At 28.4% G+C, this 26286-nt stretch overlaps 1 protein-coding gene across 4 annotated transcripts in view; it reads left to right on the top strand.

The window, feature by feature from the left end:
* The window catches only part of LOC142323486 (uncharacterized), a 207888-nt gene that overhangs the window by 119144 nt on the left and 62458 nt on the right, over positions 1-26286 (top strand). For all 4 annotated transcript variants that reach the window (XM_075363199.1, XM_075363201.1, XM_075363200.1 and 1 more), the window contains 4 exons: positions 1478-1608; positions 5265-5394; positions 13985-14072; positions 14161-14289. In XM_075363199.1, coding sequence (XP_075219314.1) covers positions 1478-1608; positions 5265-5394; positions 13985-14072; positions 14161-14289 — 478 coding nt within the window. The remainder of the gene's footprint in view (positions 1-1477; positions 1609-5264; positions 5395-13984; positions 14073-14160; positions 14290-26286) is intronic.

The raw sequence follows: 26286 nt of genomic DNA on the forward strand, positions 1-26286 counted from the left end.
CTATATTAGAGTGATTTCTTTGTAGCGACTGCATCTGATTCTTCTCTGTGATGGTTTTAGACTCTATCAGACCTATTAGACAAGTAGCATCTTTCAACAGAATCAATCAATTAAATTAAGATCTGCTGAAACAGCTATACATCTTACATGATGCTTAAAATTAATATTATGTCTTTAGTACAAACATAGTAAAAATAATGTACTTTCAAAGTAGAGAAATGTTCTTCCATGTTTAGAATTCAATACAACAAAACACTTAGCTTATGTTAATGGCAACATACTTACACTTAAATACATGTTAGTGAACTAAGTACTTTACTGAGAAACTAAACGCATACTCATCTACAGTTGCAGAGGAATGCATAAGCCTTGCATATATTAGAATCAACCTTTGCAAATCGCTTCATGGAATATGAACATTCATACAAAAATACTAACAATGCAAAATTTACACATGAAAGTTTTGCGGTTATCAAACTTGAATAATATGTAATTAAAAATCTCAAAATGTAAAAAATATAAACCAACACATCAAACACAGATAAAATGTACTACTTGACTAACAGTAAATAGAATTTCCTAATTACCAAATTAATTGTTAGTTACGTAAATAACAACGGTGTGACAGAACTAATATAACTGATTCATCCTTATATTTTAATTATGAGTGATATATGTATTTTAGTGTAGAAGAGTCTGATGACAGAAACTATTTAACATAAGTATGATTAATATAATAATGTGAGCAGATGGATGTTGTAAGATTTTATAAGTACGTGTTGTAACCTGTAAATATATTGTGCATAACCAAATTCAACGGTGTGCAAGGTTGATGTTAGGAGACAGTCAGTTTCCGAATGTCATTGAACAGAGGGTGTGTGTAGTGAATAGTTTTTTATGTATCTATCAAAGAATTCACTTCATTAATTCAGACAATAAGAATACATTCTATAGTTCTACCTACAGTATGTGCAGCTCCAGATTCCTTGGTCAGTTTATATTTTCATCACTTCACTTGCAAATGTGTCCAAATGATGAGGACAAACTCTCCCTCAAGAAAAATATTGGTTTTTGTTGCAAATAACATAGCTTATCAGTCGGTTTTAATTTTCATAAATGCCCACAAAAATAGAAAAATAGTCAAATTCTATGTACTTACATAAAAAATGAAACTGATATGTCCCTTGCATTCCCATAGGGTGAGAGACTATTACTATTATTCCATTTTTATTATTTTCAAGTAGTTCTGTTATTGTATTAAGTAATAATATTATAATAGAATTGAAGAGGCATTTAAGTAAGAAGAATACATTCTAAAAAGTTAATCTTTATTAGGGGATAACAAAACAAAGGCCCTTTCTGGGTACTAGTTGCCCTTGACATGCCACTAAGTGACATGTGAAAACACTATGTTATTTCACATTGTGTTTTTCCATAAAAATAGCCGATTGTATTAAGTATTTCTGACATTTTTCAGCATCGTGGATGGGGTACAGAACTAGTCCCACAACACATAGCTGAGCTGTACAATAAGCAGATAACACTGTGGGAACAAGTATCACGTCGCAGCTCCCTTTCAGCATTGAGCCTCGCATCCACAACACCTAAGTAATGTGTTATGTTATTACAGAATGTTTTCTTTTGTAAAAAATATAATTATGATATATTAGTTTCTGATGTTATATCAGCATAAAGATATGATTCTTTATGATCATTTGCGTTTGTCATTCTTTATTACTTCTTATTTAAAAATTCAATCTTTTTTTGTTTAAATAATAATTTTGCTTACATAAACAGCATTCATTTGAAAGTCAAATCAATGAATTATCTATTATTTTCTGTAAGCTAAAATATAAACAGAATTCACTTTGTTATACAAAACTAACTGAATTTACTTAAAACAAACAAGTTTTTCTTACATCATAAATATTCAATTATTCTTGCAGTTTTCCTCAGACAATAATGCTATAATTCCTTAGGTAATAATTCCTCATTATTCCTCAGGCAATAATGTTTTTTTTTTTTTTTAAATATTGCTTAAGTTTAGTTTTAAAGTTAAAAAAAAAACACATGACAACTAACCGCCACACGTTTCTTGAAACAAAAAACCATGCCCCAGGAACATATAAACTGAACTAACTTTATTAAATATAATATTAGACAAACGGAATGCAGCTTCAAACAATGAACTCATGAACTAATAATTGTCCCATAATACTGTTGACTTTGCCGACCATTGCAAAGAAATAAATCTTGAATACAGTAATATTTTACACATGCAATAAAAGGGTGATATATTAACACATTTGAAAATTATGAAAATATGAATATACAAAAACACATGACATGCAAAATGTACAGATACATTTTCAGTCTAAGATTCATTATTACTGTATCAAAATATGTGTTCCCAACAGTCTTCCTAAAGTATGTATGTTCCTTAACTCAAAAAAACTACTAGTGATTCACCCAAAAACTGTATGCAAGATAGCAGGCCTCCTCTCCCAGAGGAAGTTGCAAGAATGATTAATGAACATTACAGTGCAAGTAATATAAATATTTGGATACATGTCTGTGGTAAGATTTCATTAAAAAAAATTAGTAGTTTTTTGTAATTTTCACTGCCAAACATTATAAACTACAAAAACATTAATTTACTTTGTTTGCCCAGCAAACTTTTATCTCTTTGGGATCGAGGTAAGATACCTTCTTTAGAACTAATTCCTTCTTCAACCACAATGATAGGCTGTAAAAAATGTAACTGAAGTAAAAACTAGATAGCAAGTCTGAACAAATTCTGTCACTAAATGAGCAAAGTGTCAATTGCATACAGTTACAGTTACAGTTCAATAATTGCATACATATTTAGTTACTTTAAATTTAGGAAGTTTTTAATAAACCCTGTTTGTTTAATATTTACTTATAATTCTTTGTGTTATTGAGTAGTTAATAGTAATGGATTGGAGGAGTAGAATAATATTGACATAATTTTTTTAATAATGATTCACCTTATTCTTTTAAAGCCTAAGTTGTTTTTTCCTCTATGTTTTACCAAACACTGACTTTTCTTTACAGTAATGTTTTGTTAAATGACTAGAGAAGACAAATCTCCTATATTTAAAAAATAATAATTTTTACTGTTTTATGATGATGTAACGCAATATTTTCCTTAGGTTTGATAGAAAAAGAAACAATTTTTTTGATGGTTTGGCCCATAATGAAGCACACTTATACTTTACCAACACTACTAAAACTTTCAGTATAAGTCCAAAAGAATACTTTTTTGTAAGGTCTTATGCTAAAATTTTGAAATTTCTGCCCTCAATGGAATTATCATAACCTGATGTATAAAATATCCCAAGATTTTTGGGTAATAGAATAAAAGAAAACTACATCATTTTTGTGATACCTGTTTGGTTAAATTTCATATATTATACCTACATGCATTTTCAAAGAGTTCTTCAATTAGTCTCTCCGAGATAATTAAATCTAAATCATAGCATCTAAAATTTTTCTATTTGTTTTTTGCCTTGTCTGCCAAAGTCATAATTTTAATGATGTGAGGTCTTTTATTTTACGAGTTATGCCGCCAAGTATGACTTGAATCAATTAAATTTTTCTACATGTTTCAACTGGAGATGCAACAAATGTATGCTCTATTTTCTCTGATTAGTTAATTCTTCTGAGCAAGAATTGTATTTTGCCAGCTGTGGTCCCATCTCCAACAGTCACATTCTACCTAACTGATGCTGATGACTTCGAGTGTTTAAAATTATGTCTCTGAAAAGTTTCTACAAGGTTTTTCCCTGATGATCCATGGCATGCAAATCATGTTTGGAGAGTTAGGCCCTATGAAGGGTCGTACTCTGAATTAGAAAATTTTATTATAGGAAACAAAATATGGTAATTAATTATACTTCTTTTTTTGCTGAAAATCCTTCTTATATATTGGAATATGTATTTATATATCACCTAATTCTAAAATATTTTTGGACTATAGTTCTCAGGTGTGGTTAGATCTCAATATTGTGAATTTTTTCTTTGTTTTCTGTCATACCTGACAAATAAAATTTCATCAGTTTTATGCTTAAAGGCCATTAATTAGGATTTCAATTTTTTAAAAAGAAATATGAGGATCTGAGTCCTAACTATGTCATTTAAAATCTTCTTTTAGCCCGAAAACATCAACGATGACAGAGTATCATATTTTCTCCAAATGATATTTCCCTTTAAATGATAAATTGATTTTTGGTGGACTCCTTTGGAGGGATGCAGCATCATTTACTAATCAATTTTCAGAATATCAAATCATGTATAACTTATGCAGTGTTTTACCTCTGGTTTTGGTGTTCTATGTTCTGAAGAGGTTATACCCCTAAGTTTTTAATTTTCTCCTTCAGATTTGATCGGTATTGAATGAAACATTTCTAATAACTTTTCGATTGTAAAGTCTACTTAAGCATTAGAAATTGTATCTACTTTGTCCACTTGTATTTTCAAATTTCTTTTACAAGACTGCAATTTCAGCATAATTGGGTTTTGTGGTTTTTTTTATTTGTCATTTCTGATCAAGGCAGACAGAAACAATGTGTCATTTTGTTCTGAAATCTTATTTCTTTTTAACTCTCTGTTTATTTCATTGTAATCTTGAGCTGAAACTGGATATGCTAGTTTTACAGTATATGCACAGCTCGTCTAGAATCTAAACATACATTCTGAATTATGATATACAATATTTGTCATTATTAGACAGATATAAATCAAGAACATCTAAATTTAAAATGAAAAAAGTATCCAAAAAACCATGTTTCATTTGCAAAACAACTTTATATTTAAACAATATTACTGTTCATAATTTTGAATTATTATAAATTCCATATTAATGTGAAAGTAGTGGTACAGAAATATTAATAAGTAAGCTCCATTTTAGCTGTAACTGCTCTACCAGCTACTGTGTCCCAAACTTTGTGGTAGACCTATTCTGGTAACATACTCAACCTCATAATACCAGTCCAGGGAAGAAGGGACCAAAGATAAAGACAGGAGTTTAGATAGAATTAACCTGCAGAGGGAGTGTAAGTCCCTAGAGAGGCTAGGATATCTAACCATCATACCCAGCATCTTTTTGATTATATTGTTCTTGGAATTTAAAAATTCTTTACGTGTATTTAATTACATAATTTACAATGAATGCTATGTTAACTATCCTTTGATCTGTCTAGAACCATTACACAAATAAATACATAAAGATTATTTTGCTACAGGTTAATAAGCAAGGAAGAGAAAGACAAAGAGAACAATAAAAAGAGTTCTCCAACAAAATTAGCTTGGGCTCGACAAAGTCCAGTTAAAGCATTCTCCATTTATGAAAGAACTTCTGTTCCTCATAAAAAGGTAATAATTTTATTACACAGCATAGATAGTAGTAAATTGGTTTGTTAATTCAGTTTCTTTTTAACTGTATAGAAGATTAGAAACATATTTATGCATAAATATGTTAAAATTTGAACTTTATAACACCACTAGAATACATATATATTCAAAAGAACTCGTGTTTAAAGTGGTTTTGAACAACAAATTACTTTTTTTCAATTAATTGTGATTATGACATTTATTTCTACTTTACCAGTTTTATCTCCTTTAAAGAATTCAGACTGCAGACCACATTTTAGGTATCAAAAGTTCTGATGCTCATGAACTAGATAACTCCCTTTCACTTTTCTGGCAGAAACTTACAAGATTTTTGTGCTCATTTAAAAAGACAACTGATTTGAGGACAGATTACTTAATATTTTTTAACTGGTTCTTTTTCTACATAAATTGTGTGATTAAAAATTTCAAGAACCAAAGTAACAAAAAAAATATGATATACACCTGCATGTTTTCTTTTGACATTACTTTTTAAAATATTTATTTTTTGAGTGATTCTTATCTACTACTGCACAACTTCACAACTGATGTCTGAAGTTCTTTGGTTCATCCATCAACATCATCAACTCCAGAATTATTTTTTAGTTTGTTTTGAAATTATACTTCCACAAAACAATGTTACTCTATTATAGTTTACAATCAGTCTTGTCCCATTTCAGGCTGCTGTAGTTAACCAAATTCGACTGACCAAAGTAGGCCTGTTAAATGAGCTTGGATATAAGTGGAAATAAAATATCATTCAGTAAACTAAATTACAGCTAAAGTTTTACTGGATAATAGTTTTACCTGCAACATAATAGAAGCTGTTAAAATGGGTGAGAATAGCGAGAATGCTATCTACTTTCCAAGTTGTTGGGTTGTATTTGATTTCAAGTATAGTATGTTGACAATTTTGAAAAAAACTTTTTCCTCTGGAAAAGAAAAAAGATAGGTTTTTCAATTACCTGCATTTTTTAAATAGAATGCACATACACTTTACTTTAAAGACAATCCTAATACTGTTTAGTATTACCATTGTATCCGATGCTCGTTCCAGTGGTGATGAGCACAAGTGATAGGATGGAAGGTAGACAGCCCAAGGCTTGAATGGACTGATTACATTTCAGTGATAGTGTGTTCTTAATACTCTTTTTTGGCTGCTATGTCTTTCTATTTTTGTCATTAATTTCTTCCTTTTTTTTAAATTTTCTTTTTTTTTTGGCATTAAGGTTAACAATCAATATCATACCAATTTTAGTTGAGCTGAGACCAGGCAAAAGCAACTGTTATATTGAGCTAAAAAATTAAAAGAAAAGATTCATATCTTTAAGCAGCACCAGCTAAGAACCTGTAGATTATGAGTGCATATTTCCAGTTAAAATAATCAAGGATGTAGTAGATTGGTGCCAATAAACAGCTGAAAGAACTTTCAAGTTTTTATATAATTTAAATTTCATGTATTGCAAATTGTTTTTAATGATTAGGTTGTAATCAGTATAACTTGGCTGCAGCATTCACTCTCTTTAATTGTGGAAATCACTTTACACTTAAAAATTAGATACTAATTCTAGGTAGACATTGATCTTTCATGCTCAAATTGTTGTAGGCATTTCTGTAAGGTAAAGTTGAACAGGCATATTTAATCATTTAAAATGATTTCTGTTAAAAATTATTTAGAGGGGAAAAGATATCGGGAAAAAATAAGAGATGAAGATGCTGAAGTTAAAATAAGACTTGGATTATTACATATTTAACAACTCACTTTCAAATTACCAGGTAGTCCATTTGAAGCTTCAAAAGGCCTTTGAGAATAAAAGTTATTGTTTGAAAGTGAGTCTAATACTAAAAAGTCTTAAAAATTTTATCATATTTTGTTATTCCGTCTAATAAATAGGATTTGTAAATAATTTGTTATATATTTAATCGCCTTTCATGTAGTATTTAAACTAGGAGAGTACGAACATTATGATATATTATATACAGTACACATCTACTTTATATAGCATAGCATTCACACATTAGGAATGTCTTTGGAAGTGTGTCTTAAGCTAGTAACACGTCTATGTGTTCTGTAAGATGTGTCCTAAAAAATGAAGTTTTATAAAGAGAATAGTAAGCATTTATTAAATTTTTATTTAAAAAGTTACTGCATAAAGAAAACATAGCAAGAATTTAAAATAAATTTTTAAACGCTTTTAACCAATCAATTGATTGGTGTAACTCATCAACTGGGCCAGACCTAATGAAACTAAAACACCAATTTATAAGCCTACAGGATTTTTGAAGATGAATAACCAAAAAAACTACCAATTTTAGAAAAAAAAGTTTGAAATGAAATTTTAATTTTTTTTTGTAAAAAATTTTATTCTGCAATAAAAAATATAGGTCCCTATTTAAAAAAATTAAGTACTACTTTTTCTTTTTTTTTTTTTAAAGGAAAGCAAAGATTCCATATTCATAAATATAAATGTGTAAACTGTTGTAATTTTAATTTCCTAAATATCTAACTAAGGACCAGTTTTCACTGAGTTCCCACATAAATATTCAGTGCCTAAGAATTAAAACTGAAGTATATATTTTTTTCAGCTGATCACCATATTTTGCACATTTTTAAGAAAATTGGTTGATTTATTCAGAAACCATGAAACCTTTCTACATAGTCTATCGGAACTCTTTTTAACATTTCTAATAAATTCATTGTCATAGTGTGGGTAGTTTTAATATTAATTTTTTAGACAGTTCTAGTTTTCAGACATTTTTTAGACAGTTCTAGTTTTGAACTGAATTAACTATATTAATTCAGTTCAAGTTTGCAGAATTAAATATTTCTATCCTAGCAGGCCAGAATTACATGTACGAATGAGTGAATGAGATAATAATTAAAACAAGTGACGAGATAATAATTACGTTTATTCTTTTAAAAGGAAGATCAATAAAAATTCATTCAGAAATCTGTGAATTCTATTATTGGAAACAAATTGGGAAAACACTCATAAAATTAGCTTTGATGAAAAATTTTACAATTTTCTTAATATTTTTCAGAAGGCCTTTTTATCTTTAGTAAAAATGAAATTGTTTAAAAATGAAAAGCACACAGATTGTTAAAGAAATTATAAAATATAGCTCTATGCTAAGGAATCTCTGAAAATGTTTAAATACAATTTACCTGATAACTTCCATAACTATCTGAAAAATTACAAAAATTTTTATGTAATAGCCATTTGCAATGTTGAAAGATTATCTTATGAATAAGTTTATTAATCCAATTAGAACAATAAAGTTAAAACAATGTAGGAAGTTATTAAACAGTAAAGGCATATTTGGAAATAAATCGGGTCAGATAACTTCACCAAAAATACAAAAGGACTCAACTTCTGTTATCTTTCCCAATATTCTTGTAGCAGAGGAATTTATTAATAAATTATTTTCTGATATTTCAAATAACGTTAATATTGTTCCATTTTAAACAAATCCATTCCCTCTAGATGTTTTGTTGATGAATCATACCCTACTGATACCCAGGAGATTAAACAATTAGATAAAAAAATGTATTTTAAATACAAAAAGTAAACATTTATTAGATATTAATAAAATTCCTACCAACACTTTAATGGAACTCATAGATATTACATTGTCCCTCTCCCAAATTTAATTAACGAAATTTCACGAATATTTTTTATGAATATTAAGGAATATTGTAACTGTCTAACATTAAACATGGACAAAACAGTGGCAATGTGCTTCTCAGGTTAATGTAATATTGCTAATCACATGGATAAAATTCCCATTCATAATAGCAGTAGTGTTTTTGTTGTCCACAGTGCAAAATTTATGGGTGTTTTATTACATAAAAAATTCTCTTCGGGTGATCAAATTGATTTTATTTTTGACAAAGTCAAACCATACTGTTTGAAGCATCTTGATAAAATGCTAAGTTTGTTATTGTTATTAATTATGATAATAGAAGCCCAGAAGTAGTTGAAGTCAAGAGCAGGATTGTTACGGATCGTTAAAAGTTTTCTTATGAATTTAATAACTATTTTATTAACACCTGTGGTGGACTTGGTACTGAAGAGAGTGTGAGAAGCTGATTAAATGTGCTAAGGTCAATATACTCATTATGTTTTTTAATAATAAAGTCAGTATATCAAATATTCATTAAAGAAATATTAATGAAATTAAAACATTTCTTTTCATTTGGATGTGATGTTATTACATAATCATCTTAAATCATCCATTGATTATTTGGCAATCTGTTCGCTATTGTGGTTAACCACTCCTTTCAACATAAGATATTCAAGAATGCTAAAATTTTCCTTTAAAGCCAATTTCTAAAAACAGAAACCCTGTAGTTATAAAAAAAAAATGTAGACCTGCATTCCTTTGCCTGTTTTCTAAACTTTTTGAAAAGTTAGCGTTTGATATCCTGTAAATAATGTTTAAAAAATAATATTCTAAAGTATTGTCTGTTTGGTTATCAAAACCATAAGGATAGATTGCTGGGAACTAATGATTCCAAAGAAAATATTGAAACTTCCAGTTATGAGTATTCAGTAGGAATCATTTGTGATTTAATATAACCTTTTGACTGTCTGGACCATGTGTGACTGTGGACTGTGTGTTTGGCTAAACTGTTATAAAATGTAACATACAAAATGTGCACTAGCTAAGTGGCTAACTTCATATATTCAATCATGAAACAAACAGCAGAGGTTTTGTTTAAAATAAAGAAAGAGAATTCATCATATGCTTGCAAAAAAAAAAAATCAGGATTCCACAGTTCAGTTTCGGGTTCATTACTGCTCGTAATTGTAATGACCTTCCTCTTTATCTTGTATTCAGGAAGATTGTGTCATATGCTGATAACGCATCAACTGATTTCTTGTGAAAACATTGTAGACTTGGAATAAATCATGACACCACTGTAGGAAAGATTGGTTTCACACAAACTAGTTATAAGTGAATGATGTAAAAACTCAGATTAAAATTTGTAGCCCATTTAGGAGAAAAAATTTTAATGAACACAAAAATTTCTTAGATGAAAAGACAATTTATCTTTTCAGATAAGGGTAATTAATTGAAATTAGAACTGGATTACAGACATCGAAGGAGCAGAAAAATAATTAAAAGAATAAACTGAACAAAAGTTTTTATGCTGTTTAATCCAATCTAAAATTAATGACTAGGAATATGTCAATAGTTTATTATCCTGTGGTTTATTCCTGTCTAATTTATGATTAGCTGTGGGAAAATCCTTCCTACAGTGTTTTTTTGTTACAGAATACAGAAGAAAATTGATAAAATTAGTGATTGAATTGATTCAGACAGTCCTGCAAGCCGGTATTTAAAAAACTTAAAATGCTTTGGTCAAATATATTTATATTTCAGTCATAATTACAAATTAAACAGAATTTATCAAAAATTGAACCCTTCTAGTATTATTATACACTCTACATCTAAGAAAAACATCTTGTAATATCCACAGAAAACAACAAATTTCTTTGAACATCTTCAAAGATGTTCAAATAGATATATGGAAATAAAATTAAATAATTGTGCTCCTGATAAAATTAAAAATGTATATGAATGTGATAAAGAACTTCATAAGTTATTATCTGAATAGAGTTTCTGTACATTTCAAGAATCTTTATGCTTCCCTGCTTTGTTTTTATGAACTGATTATGAAATTTATATCAGATTTTAGTTGAAATTTGCTATGTTTTTGTCCATGACCTCAGCAATGAAAATTATTTATAATTGTAAATTTTTGAAACAACAAACTAAACTAAATTTTATGAATCCATATATATTTAAAAAAATTTATTTAAGTGTTTTCTTGCAACTATATTCAGTAACGGTGCAGTTGTTCTCACCTTTGTGTCAGCTGATGTCGGTGTTTAAATTATTTATACTCTTTAGTAGACCATTGTTGTGTGTTTATATATTTTATAATGTAGTGGATTAAAATGCAGTCCTTAATGTATCATTAGAATATCAGAGTCACTGTTAATGTCTGGAGATTTGTGATTTGATTTTTTGAGATGATAAGCAAATGTTGATTTTAAATAATAACTGTTTAAAAAATAAGGTTCAATACAATTACATTTATTATCATTACATTTGTTATTATTTGTATTACATTTACAAAAACAACATTATATGATTTATGCAATTTCAATCAACAAATTCAAAACAAAATTAAATAAATTGTTAAATCCAAACACATTATATCTAACATGAAGAAACATTTCTTAAAATAAATCCACCCTTCAGGATGGAAATACATAAACAAACATTCTTTTACACCCCATCATAACTTACCAAAATTCTCTTACCCTCATAAACTTGTCTAATATAGAGAAGGTATACTAACATACATAAAAAATCGTGTAGGCCTCATAAAGAAGATAAGAAACATTAACACTCTGTGACTCAACACCAGTATAATTTGGTAAAATTTACCAATATACTTGCATTGAGTGAAAATAAATGTTCTCCATTACCAAAAGTAAACTAAAACATGACAAAGTACCACAAGAGAATACCCCAAAAACAATAAACATATTAAACATTATTGTAAAACAAAATTACTTTCTGAACAAATACAGGATTACACACACCCAATGTGATTAAAGGCTCCTGATGTCTAGCTTTTAGCAAAATATCTTTCTGAAACACATAGAACAACAAACAAATAAACACACAATGCACACACACATGTGTGCATACACACACACACACACACACACACACACACACACACACACACACACACACACACACACACACACACACACACACACACACACACACACACACACACACACACACACCACACAACTGACAATAAACATATCACAATTTAGTATACTAGATAAGTTAATGACAGCATCTTATCTTACCGAAGAAATGTTAACTATTAAAAGAAACAAATTCAAATTAATTAAGCATTACAGCTTATTATGAACAGAGTAGATAAATAAATTTTCTTGACCTCACTGTTGTATTAAGTAAGCAAACAAAAAATATGCTTTCAAAATATATAGACATTACTGATGATATACATTCTCATTTGTAAATTTCAAACATCTGACCTTACATAAACAATATACTTTTAGAAATATGATTCACAGTCTACTTGATACAACCATGTCACCTGAAGATCACATAGAAGAACTCAACCTTATAAAATATCTAACACCACTTACAAATGGATGTAGCAACAGATTCACTAGCATACTTCTACATAAAATAAATAAAAAAAAGGTTAAGAAATGCATCAAATTAACATAAAACAGACACTTCAAGAAAATTTCTCATAAATTCAAAACTCTGAATACATGTGGCTTTCAGAACAAACAAAACAAATAATTACACAATGACATAATACTTCTGGAATATAACTCTGAACTGCTTTGATGTACATTGCTTTGCAGAAAACAAAGCTACAATGAGTACTGAAAATCCTCTATAGCAACATAAAATCAACATTTTGTAACCATTTTGTAGTAAGACATTACAAATCGACTGTCATTAACAACAAAACCTTGATATTCTACATGTACATAAAAAAGTACTGCATTTTAAAATACTTTCAACATTATGAAATTTGCAAATATACAATATTCTAAATCAATATACAAAACAGATATAGTATACTAAATATAATAAATACGCTATGTATAATCAGATATACTAAATTGATGTACAAATCAGATCTAATACTATTTTTGACTACGTTCTAATATGTGTCTAGCTAACTCATAAAGAAACCATTGGCATTAAATCAGCTGATGCCAGGCTGAGAAGATCAGCATCATCAGTCACTGAAGATCATGACTGATATTTTCAGTAGCAAGAATGACTGAAAATGTTTTTAAATAAGTTGTTATAAATATTGTATTTATAAAATTTGGTTCATTTTATCATTTACATATTTTATCATAGTTTTAAATAATTTTTAATGTAAATAATACAAATGCAAGATGATCCTTGCTTTTATGTAAAGATTTAAAGGTTTATGATAATAGTCGTAAACATCTTATGGACATGACATTACAGTCTTATTGATGTATAAATTATTTATTATTTCCTACTATTATGAACATAACAATTTTAATTTAAATATAATTACACATATGACATATGAATTTTAAATTAACATCTTATAAGAAATCACTAATGATGGATCTTATAATGATCCCTAATTAATTTGTTAATTTTCCGAAAGTACTTGGAAAAATATTTGAAAATTGTTTGTAAGTTTAACTTAATTTATACAATTTTATGTAAAGGTTTTAATATTTGTAAATTATGTGAATTTGTTCCCCTCGCCATTCATAAGTAAGTTAGGCAGTTATAGGTTTAGAATGAAGGATTAAACTTAAGTTTAACTTTTCATTGACCCTTTAGTTAGCACTAACACATTATGGGTTGATGTCAAAAAAATGTAAAATATTTGGGGTAATTAAATCTGATTATAATAAAGCTATGGTTACATAACTTGATCTTTTTTAAATTAGATAATTAATATATTACTAAGCAACCTTATTATATTTGTATTAATTACTTGCAGGGAGACAAACATGATGAAAATAAAAAAGATAAAAGATCAAGAAAAGAAGCTGTTAGACGACATAACTTAGAACGTTCAGGAGGAGGAGGTAAATAATTATTCTTTTGTTAATATTTAGTGCATTGTTTGTTTAAAAAACATAGTATTTTCAAAAATTTTCTTTCCTTGTATTTTAGGACGTTCACAGTCTGTTGGACCTACGGCTACTTTTTCAGAAAGTACTTCACCTAAACGTTCTAAAGTTCCTGCATCGAACAAAGCTCACCAGAATGGACCACTGGTGTCTGAACGTAGACCTAGACCGAGTGAGTGACTATTTATATAAATGGCAACTAGCTACTACTTTTAGATTTCTTTTTTTGCTATTGTAGTTGTGTTTTAATGTCTTGAAGAGCTTCATTATTATATTTTTTTTACTTACTAGATTTTTTTTTGATTATGCATTATTTATTTTACATTGTGCAAGCATTTGCTGAGGAATTCACAAGATATACATAGTTATTATTTCTAAATTTTTTACAATGAAAATATTTGTTATAAAATTTGTAATCCTTTGTTTCACACTATATATATATATATATATATTTTTTTTTTTACACTGTCCTGTTTTTACGAGTCATGTCCAAAAGAAGAATATTTTGTCAATTAACATCTTACCCGGTGCAAATTATTTTATCAGTTCAGATTTTTGAAGTTACTTCATTTGTTGTTTTCTATCCTTTGCTTCAATATAATGATTTGCTTTTTAATCTTATTTCCATTTCCTCCGCTGTGAACAATAACTTCTTTTATTTTTATAATGAAGTCGAGTGACTTTTACAAACTATATGAACTAGTCCTTTGATGTCCCTTCAAAGAACATTATCATTTTAAGAATTTAGCTTTTCTACCTTTTACAGTTAGTTTCTATTTCTTGCCTTCAACTACTGATTTGATTTGATTTGTATTTATTTTTAATTTGTGAAAGGGTATAGTTTTCATTTATGAAAACTATACGGATGTAAACTGTACATCCATTGTATTTTGTTTAGAAATTATTAATCTAATTTTTAAATAACTATTTTTTGTTGTTATTTGTAAAATACATATTCTGTAAAAATTTGATTTAAAATGCACTTATTTTAAGTTTACACATGCATAACTGATGTATGCTAAATGTGAGATATTTTAAAAAGAAATGTGTGGTAATTGAACCAGAGAAGTTTTTGTTCCAGTATTCCTTATATTTATTTTTCTGCAGATAAAAATGGTGCAGAGTTCACATGAATCTTAATTAGTAGTTCTTTCTAATTTCTTTAGGATACCGTGAGGGGGGCAGTAAAAAAGGTATATGATTGTGTAGTTTATTATGCTGATTATATCAAATTACCACTGATGTATTCAAAACTTCCTTCCAAAAATTATGTAATTATAAAGAATGTCAGGTTGAATGGCTAAATCATTAGTTGCAAACTGGTTACATTTTTGTGTTTTTATACTCTCTGATGAAACATTGTAGTAAGTTTAAGAACACAAACAACCAAGGTAATTAAAAGCATTCTTAAGACTGGTATGATGTAACTGGTGATAATTTCTGTAGGCATATAATTTTAAGGAATAAAATTTAATGAATACATATTACAGAATTCTAAAATACACATTTTTTGTAATTCATAAAGTTTTAGGAAAACATTGTAGAATTTTACAATTTACATACTTCTGGTAATTAGTTTCTTTAAAATCAAAATTACTAAAATAGTTAGACCAAAATGAAGGTCTAATTATCTCAGTAGGAGCATAATCAATTTATATTAATTATACAAATGAAATGTAATCAAATTTATCAATACTCCCCAGAAGTTGACATATAATTGAGATGATTTTTTTAAAGGTAACTATAAGGGAGTCAGACGCAAGTCTATTATGACAAAGCCTACTTTTACAATGCCACTAGGATCCAAAATCTAACCATTAATTAATCAACTGTGACCAGAATCAACTTTAAACCAGCCATCATTAAGTTGTCTACTGCATGTACTACCTCTATGAAATATTTTTTTCCTTTTTCTTGTCATGTCTTTTTTCTGTTTTCCTTTTCTTTCTGTTCTGTGCTAACCTTTTAATTTTAAAATATTTACTACATCCTTCTTTCTCAAATATCTGCTTCAGATATTCTAATCTTTTTTCCTTTACTGTTTTCACCCTCTATTACCAAATTAAGTAAACCTGGATGTCTTAATAATACACTTTAGTTCTTTTCTTTAGAAGGTCCTTTCATAAATATCTCTCTTCTCTAAATTGCAGTTTGTAATTTAGAGAAACAGTTTGAATTTAGATTCAGTCTGTAAGTACAGTTTATACATTTTGTTTCAGTTTGTAATTGACTCTCCTAATTTTCAAATTCTCTTGTAACATTGCATTTTGAAAGTTAAGCCTTTTTTGGCTTTTCTAGTCTATATTTTTTTGTATAGAAGTGATATACTCCATGAAAATATTGTGAAGAAACTTTTTTCTAATCTCTAGATCCATATTTGATAACCAGTAGATTTCTTTTCAAGATTGATGAAGCATCTTCGTGCTAGTCTGCTGATGACATTTTCATTATTTTGCCTACCCATTGTGGTTATCTTTTATTTTTTTCTGCCTAAATGAGATTTTTTTTATTTAGGTATATTTCATCTTCCTTCCTTAATATTATGTTAAAATAGTGAATTTATTGAAGATAGAAGATACTATCTCTTTTCAGTTACATCTTATTACTCAAAACAAATTTTTTAGTGTAATTTTATTATACTTCATTATTATTTATTTTCAAATTAAATATCTCTTTCATTTTTTCAAATGTATTCTTAAGATCTGCAACCATTAAATAGATAGTTTTATTCTATTTTCAGGCTTTGTCCAAAAAGGCCTCACTTTTATACGTACACTTTATGAAATCAAACTAGTCTTCGTTTAGTATACTTTTCATTTCATTATCTACTCATCTAAAAACAATTTCAGTAATATTTATAATATATGAGGTCCCAGACTGATGTAATTCTAATATTTATCTTTTCAGGCATTTTTTGAGATTAAAAATTGAAATTATAATATATTGAAATTTGAGTGCATTTCTCAATTCTCTTAAATTCTCTATATTGTTCAATCTTATTTTGCCTAAAAGAACATCTACATTATCTTCCACCTTATTCTTATTTAAATACTGTAGCGTTCTATCAAATTTTGGTTTTACATTAATTTCTTCTCTGAAATTGTCTTCAATTTTATTTTCCTTCAATGCTTCAGATAATTTTTCCCCTTTGCTCAGTACGTCTATGTTCTTTCTGCTAGTTTTTTTCTTTTCTCACCAACAGTGACTTTTGTGTCCATATATCTGGTACAAACACATTTTGGTTTTGTTTCATTCATTAAGAAGTGTTTCTTAATGATTGAGTCTCTCAAAATCTTTCAAGTCGTCTCTCAAATATCATCTTATATTCCAAACAAACTGAGTCAGTATCTATTCTGCTGCTAAGTAGATTTAACAACTTTAAATTTGGTTTCAAAGTATCTACCTAATAATTTTGTAATTGGTCTGTTATCTTTCTGTGTATCATGATCTAATCCTTGTATGTTATATTTATTTATTTTTTTTATATAGTCATTTGCTATTGTTTGTTAGTTATACTTTGCACAAATTCTGAAATTCTAGCTGCTTTTTAATCTCCTCGATTATCCTGTACTCGTACACTAAGATAATAAGGTACAAACATTTACATTAAATCTTTCACTACTTACAACAGACATTAGGACTTGTAATCAAGATTGGTGTGTACATTTCCTGGAAATTGTGATTTTATCTGTAAAGAATTTGAAAAAAAAATGTTCAGTAAAAATAAAGTCGATGGAGTAATTGAATTATTTAAATAACAGTATTTTAGACAATAATTAATTTTAATTCACTGAATATTTCTGATGTAATGAAGCTCTGGTAATTGGTTCTTTTGTCACAAATATTTGAAAAAAATTTCTCAAAGCTTTTCAAAGAAAAAACCTTTCTGGTTATAGTAGTTTAGGGAAAAAAGTATCGATACTGCTGTTATGTCCATAATAATTATTGCAAAATAAAAATTTATATGCAAAATGGAAAATCAGTCTTAACATTTTTATTTTAACAGAACATTAAATAATATGGAATCCAGAAATTATAACAAAATCACACACAACAGAGCAAACAAGATCATAGCTATCTTCTAACTATCTGCATCTGTGAAAATTAAGAACTTATATCATGTACCATATACTTTAGATCACAACAATGCCAAGAGAGAAATGTAAGGAAGTAAACATCATTAAATAAACTATGTGAACTAATGGGTAAATGATACGGTAGATAAAGTATAACTTTGGGTTGACATTATATAGTTTCAGGTAGACAGAGCAGTATGCTTACAACACTTATAAATATAAGTAGTATGCTCGTAAACAGCACCTGAAACATTACAGGGAGTGTTATTCTATTTCATTACTCAAATGAACAGATCTTATTTGCTCAGATACGATGTTAAATAATAAACTAAACTCAACTGTGTTCTATGCTGCTGAATGTCAAAGGAAGTATATGAGTTTAGATTTGAGAAATGAACTATACTTTAGCCTTTAGAATTTAGTATAATTTCACATCCAGATTGTGTTTATTTTTTTAAAAATATCAATCTAGTAATAATTGTTGAGATATTGACAAAGATGTTGAGAAAAAACTTTTCTTTAGAAAACGCTTGACACTGGCATCATGTCAAACCTTAACAATTTATGAGTAAAGAAGCAAATTAAAAAAAAGTTAAATCAGTAAGTGAAATGTCTTACAAACCTAAACTGCTGAAGATAGATTAAAGCCCCTTACAGATTGTTTTGTGGGGAATTTTATTTTGTATAATTTTGTTTCAGCTTCAGTTTTTCCACAGTTTTAATTATTAAAACTTAAAAATAAAATCCTCACGAGTTGATTTAAAGAGGTCAAAAACAGATAAGTAGTTTTCAAGTTTCAAAACAAACAGATGTTTCTTTTTATATGTACTTCTGTAATATTACTAATATTTTTTGTTATTATTTTGTTCCAAGTAGTTATTTACAGCTAAAAAATTACTGCATTTACAAGGTATACAATTTTTATGAATATATATAAACAAGTAAATTTTTACTACAAGAAAATTACTTAAATAAAGCTTAGGTTAGTTGTAAAGGATATTTGGGTTATTTCTTATTTCTGGCATAATTTCTATTTTTTACTTAAAAAATTAAGGGCAGGTCATCTACCCTTTACCAGGGTAACCCTTTACCAGTGACCTGCTATCAACCCATAATTTCAGAAATTTTTCTGCATTACATTATTATTTGCTTGCATGAAAAATTAAAATGCTGATTGGGATGGATCCTACATTATAAGCTGATTAAAACTTTTTACTGTATACTTTATTGATCCAGTTATTTTGAATGATCACACATCTTGGTGATCACCACTGAAACAAACAACAAAAAGGCTGGTTAGTTTGAGCCAGTGACACTGACCTAGGCAAAATGTATTATTAGGAAAAAGGTTTGATTGGAGAGAAATCTAAGCGAAAAATAAAAGTAAAGTTGCAAAAACAGCAGCTGTTTAGGAGCTAAACACAGTTTTAAATAGATTTAATTCAGTCATTCAAAATGATCTCTTTTGAATAAGCTTATTTCTGTTCTTACCAACCTCATAGTGATTTAGTGTATACCAGGTGAAGTAGAAGTCTTAAGAGTTCATTGCCAGGTGCCTCTACTGATTTTGATGCTTACCTTATTTACCTACAACTCAATGTTCTACAGCCAGCTTCCTAGGTCATTAGATCCTTGCGCTCTCATGACTCTGTGCTTTCTATGTCACTGAATCTTATGCCATTCAACTTCTTCTTCAAAAGTTACATTACGGATGCTGTATAGATGGTATTGTTATTCATTACTTCAAATGAACTAAAAAACATCACATCATTACTGCTGTGGAATTACTGCAAATGAAATGCTAAAGGAGTACAATAGGAATTCAGTTATTGTCTTGATGTTAATCATATATCTAAAGGAAGTCACAAAGAGCATTTCTTTATTGTTTATATATAAGATACATAACTTTGTACAAGATAATAGTCATTTTTATAACTATTAACTTATTTTACATTACATAATAGTCATTCTTTTGATTAGTCTGCCACTAATCTCTCTGTAAATTTCAGACATATAGTCACTTGAAATCAGATGAATAATTTTGAATTACATTTTATAGACATGTGCACATGTGCAGATAAATTATTAGTAAGAACATTTATCAAAAAACGAAGTTCTTTTTATAGTCACTTATAGTCCTTCAGAAGTTTTTGTAAGTTGCTTATTAAAATAACATAATCGATTTTACCTCTAGTAATATGAATGACCTTCACTGTGGTCAATAGCATTGACCACTATATTCTCAAATTATATAATTGATTGTCCCCTTGACTGCAATAAAGGATGGATGTATTGCAACATAGGAATGATTATGGCTATTTTGTGCATAATTTGTGACAATTATGTCAAAACCAATGAGGTAAAAAAACGATCCTTATGTGAAAGTATTCATGCTGATAAGTTAATGGGATTATGCTTAAAATATTTAATGTCTAGGTGTACATGGGCTGCATACTGCACACATATAAAACATGTATGCTAGATACAGAAAAACATTCTAATAATCTATAGAAACAAAAAATTATAGCATCTCTGTCGCTAGGCCGTCCTTCCACAAAGAATGCAGAATGATTCCAAGGTGAAATTCATGTAGAATGAGGACATATGAAAAAGAGATTAAATGATGCATTTATTATTTAAAAAAAACACTTTTTGTTCAGTGAAACAGTTCACAGATTAATAGTAATCTGTGGGAAAGATAATAAAAGCATTCCTTTACACCCTGATGGTTAGAGAATATGAATGAAAATATAACAATCTAAAGTAAATACTATTCCAACATCAAAGCTGTATCTAGTCCAGTAGCTAGATGAAGCTAAATAGTACATTAAATGTGTTAAATGATTGTGGTTGTTAATATCTCTTAAATTTAATGAAAATAAGAAATGTTTAAAAATAACCATATAACAAGTGAAAAGAGTAGTTGTATTCAAAATAACTGGGCTCAAATCGACTAACACAATGATAATTGCCCCTTGCTTATAACATCTAATTTAAAAATTGTGTAAATGTATGATTTCTTCGTTACTTGTCAACAAGCACATCAAAAATATATCACAACTAAACTATTAATTTTTATTGACAAACTGAATACAAAGGGACTGATTTTTATGGTATCTTTTAATGTGTAATGTTTCATTTTCATTTTAACATTTCTATATTTATTAGTTTTTATTTTATCTTTATAAATATTGACTGTTAACCATCACTTTAAAATGCAGCCTTTTAATTTTTTATGGATTATTAAAAATTATAAATTTTATTTCAAGATACATATTAACAGTCTTTCTAAAGAATGTGTTGGAGCTAATTAGCAACACTTTCTTCAGTACCACTTGTTTGTGATTACAATAGTCCTTCTATTCCAGATAATTTTTTGTTACTTGGAAGAATCACTTTTGGGATTTATCAATATGTTTTCCTGTAGATAAATTTTTATTGTGCAGGAGCCATCCATAATTTCATCTTGTTACTAAACAGGAGGAGATCTTTAAAAATGTGATGAATTATTATATAAGAGATGTAATGAATGTTATATTTATACCAAGTTTTGAAAATATTGTACAATAATTTGAGGATTATATTAGTTTTATCATATTCCAAATTATGTTGTTATTTATTTTATATATCTTTCAAGAATTGTGAACAGTAATCTATAAGTTTCTTTTAATCGTATGGGATATTATTATTCCCCAAAATTATACATTAAATGGGCGTTATTCAATGCAGTATTATCTCACCAACTGATAATTATAAAAATAAATATTTAGAAAAATTCTAAAATGAAGAGAAGATATATGTGAAATTTTTTGTAAATATAATCACTTGCAATGCCTCATTTCTTCTTTACTTGGAGGGTATAGAAAGTAATCCTGTTGATCAGCTGATAAACCCGGAGAGTGAGAATACATCATGCCAAGACAGTTTGGATTTTTATATCTCTTCATTTTGTTTCTGGTAACTGCAGCTTTTGTTATAAAGAATTAAATCAGAATCAGTTGTAAAGTCTTAAAGTTGTGTCTTGCCCTATAAATTTTTGTTTTGTAAAAATAAATTATATTTTAATTAACTTTTTATTTAATAAATGTGATTTTAATTTCAAGGGAGTTTGAAATACAACAATATTAATGATAGACAAAAAAAAATTTAATGTTTCTCTAAGTGTGATACCATTTTATGAATTGCTTTTTTGCGTACATTACAGATTTGTAAATACAATTTTTCTATCACCCTTAGTTTTAAATAAATTATGCTTAAAAAAAAATTAAGGGAAAATATAGTTAAAATCTGTAAAATTTATAATTTTGCATGGCCATACCTGTGTTAGAATGATTTCGCCAATGTTTTCTTTTATAATATCCTCAGGCACATTTCGAATTAATGTCCAACAGTAATCGGCTAGCATGTTAGTATTCCATTTCCCTTTATAGTGGCTTTCCATCATTGAAATGTCTTGGTGGAAACGTTCACTGTGTTCGTCACTTACATCTCTGAGGTTGTCCAGGAAAAAATCCAGATTTTAATAGAGGAAATGTATTTTCAAAGACTTATTACATCCCATAGCTCTGTATTCATGTAGAATATAAGAAGTTGATTAACAATATCGTAGTAATTGTTGGATATATGTTTGCTGACAAAGTTTTGCAAACGTCTTTAAATGAAGCCCAAGCTGGATTTTCTACATTATTTAACATTGATTTAAATCCGATTTAACATCTGATGTATAAAAATCCAGGACTAACCTTCTTCATTGCTTTTATAAAATTTTTCATTAGTCCTAGCTTGATATGGAGAGGGGTAAAAATATCTTTTGGGTTCAACTAAGGGCTCATGAATAATATTTTTCCCATTTGAAGTTAAGGTGTTTCATTTCTTCCACTCTTTGGTAACATAATGTTTATCTCTAGCTCGGCTGTTGCATTTGCGAAGAAAATACATGTACTTAGCCTAACTGCATGCCTAACAAAATAAGTATAACTTTCAAATCATCACATGTGTTCCAGCTATGTTTTTTATAATTTATTTTTTTAAGAACGTCTTTCATCACAGCGTATGTCTCTTTCAAATTAATACCATAAGAGATTGGTATCAAAGGATATTTGTTACCGTTACCCTATAGTAGAACCACTTTTAAACTACACTTGGATGAATCCATAAAAAGGCGCCAGTCCTCAGGTTTATGAACTTGTCCCAAGTGTAACATAAGCTCATCAATATTTGTGCAATAAACCAAATTATTTTTATCAATAAAGTACTAAGAAAGTTCAAAGTTCTTCTTGTCGGCTTCGAAAGCTTGAAATTTTTGTATTTTTTTTAAGTAAATTTCAATTTTGCAGTCTTGATCCTAACCGTCAGCTTGATTTTTTGATAACTTTAAATCCCTAACAAAGTCATTTAATTCACCTTGTGGTATAAGGTGTGGCTTATTGGAAGATAATTCAAAATCAAAATCATTGTTGTCTTCTTCAGTACTGCCTGATTCTTCATCGCTGAACGGCACTAAATCAAACTTACAGAGAGTACAAAAACAAACTGCAGAATAAAACTGATGATGCAAAAAATAGATATTAAATCTGTATTTAAAAATGCAAAGCGTAACCCAAAATGTCAATGAAATGTTGTTAAAGATGTTCTGGGGGAGAACTCAAAACTGAATGAAGAAATCTTTCTGAAAGATGAAAACAATAAAAAATGGTCAAAAAAAGGTTTCCAATATACTTCTTTTCTTTTCATACATCTTTCTGTAACATAGCTAATAACCTTTCGAATCAAATAACGAATGATGGAGATGCATTAAAATCTATTGATAGGCATGATGATGTTTTCAAAGAAAATTACATTCAGAACTCACTTTTTTACATCCAATAACAAAAACTGGCATTGCAAACTTGTAGAGCGAGTTTACTCTACATGATAAGGGGTACCCTGTACTAATTAAGAACATATATAAAGTATTTTAGATGCTCTTGGATATTTGGTTAATTTTAGCCTATCTTCTGGTAATTCCATGTTCATTTAAAGAAAGAAATTGTATTACACTGTTTAAAAAGGTAGATAGACATAAATCTTGTAACTATCACCAGATTGCCTTGCTATCCATAATTTCTAAAATAATTTGAAAAATTAGTCAAAACATGCCTAGTAAATCTCTTAAACAAGAAATGATATTTTAGTGAAAATCAGTTCCATTCCCATGCAAATATGAACACAAAGGGAGCGTTTCTGAGTTTTAAAGAGCAAATATGTGATGGAATCAACAAAGGAGAATATTGTGCTGGACTATTCGTTGATATCATGAAAGCCTTTAACATGGTTGATCGCACAATCCCCAAGACTGTATAATGCAGGAGTAAGAGCCATTACATATCAATGGTTTAACTCTTTTCTCTTGTGTTGCACCTAATGCACCAGAATGGATGAGGAAATTAGTGAAGAAACTGAATTGTTTTCTGGCATGCTGCATGGATTGTTCTGTCAGGTCTATTAATTCTAGTGTATGTAGACAATTTATGCAATGGCAAATTTAAAGGCAACTACATTTGAGATGACACTGCCTAAGTTACAAGGCAAAAATGATTAAAGAATTAAGAAATAATATGCAAAATGATATTAAACTACTGAGAATCTGTTTTACTAATAATTTCATGATAATGAGTCCAAAAAAAAATATACCCTTTAATGATAAGCGATCGTATATCTTTACATCCATAATCTTTTAATACCATAGTGTAGTTTGGCACAATTCGAACTGCAATTGTCTGATATTAGAATTGGTAAAAGAAATAAAATACCTTGGTATTTTAGTTAATATTAATGTAAGCTAGAGAAGTTACATTAATTATATCAAGTTAAAAATACTTGTTACCTAAGCATTTTTATATGCTCAGAACTCTTTATGATATTGATCTATTAAGAACTCTAGTTTGCATTTATAAGTTCAAAACTTGAATATGGACTAGTGATTTTAGGAGGTACTTATGCGAATTTAGAGCCTCTAATTACTCTACAAAAATCATTTATTCAAATTGTAATGAATAAGTGATAATTGAGCCTTATTGACCTGCAATTGCCACATTGAATTGTAATGAATAAGTGTAAAATTGAGCTTTATTGACCTTTAATTGCCGTATTGAGCTTTAAATGACCCTTGTTTAGAATCCTCACCACCATTTAGGAATATGTATATCTATAAAGTACTTAAAATGTTTTTTGACAGAAATAGTAAAGAATGAAAATGAAAGAGAAGAAGCATAAAGGAATGTGTTGGATAAATTTATACCTTAACCTAGATTAGTGATTTACAAAAAAATTGCTCAAAAACTTTTTAACCTTTTACCTTTAAATATTAAAAAAATTGTGAATAGGACTAACTATTTGAAAATGGTCAAGGAATTCATCAGGATGTTGTTTCTTCTTTTACCAATCTCTTACTACAATCACTAATAATAATTTATTTAGTCGATCAGTAATTCATTTGTGTTTACTTATGTATTTTGTATTTTATTATAATTACAATATTGTTGTACAACAACAAATTCAACTTTGTTACTGTAGGTCATTGTGTTAGTGAAATTCTGTAACCAAATTCAATTTTTTTAAGAAGACAAAAAAGAAAAGTCTAAGAATGTAATCTTAAGATTGTATAAATGGGTTAAACTGGTTGACCAACTTCTGGTTCTTTACAGCCGATTGAAAAATTCAGTGTGTACCATCCCATACAGGTTTCCCAATCAGGATGGCTTCTTATTAAACCTTAGTAAAATGTATGTAATACAGTAGATAGTTTAGTTAAGTGGTAAGATAACTACCACTTAAAAAATGGATTAATAAAGATTTCATATATATATATATACTATCTTTTATTAGGTTGCTGGGAATAAAGATAAACGTTTGCTTACTTGTTTCATTGCATTTATGCTTTATTTTGTATCTAAACAACATACTTATATCCCCTGCCCTAACATTTGAATGACCCCTTCAGCCCCATCATCTCATAATGTTCTTTTTATATTACTGCTATCTTGCCCTAAAAATGTTGATTTTCACCAGCCTATCAAATTAACAATTTTAGTGGGTGATATTTTACAATATAA

The sequence above is a fragment of the Lycorma delicatula genome, chromosome 4, assembly GCF_047948215.1.
Source record: "Lycorma delicatula isolate Av1 chromosome 4, ASM4794821v1, whole genome shotgun sequence".
Lineage (NCBI taxonomy): Eukaryota > Metazoa > Arthropoda > Insecta > Hemiptera > Fulgoridae > Lycorma > Lycorma delicatula.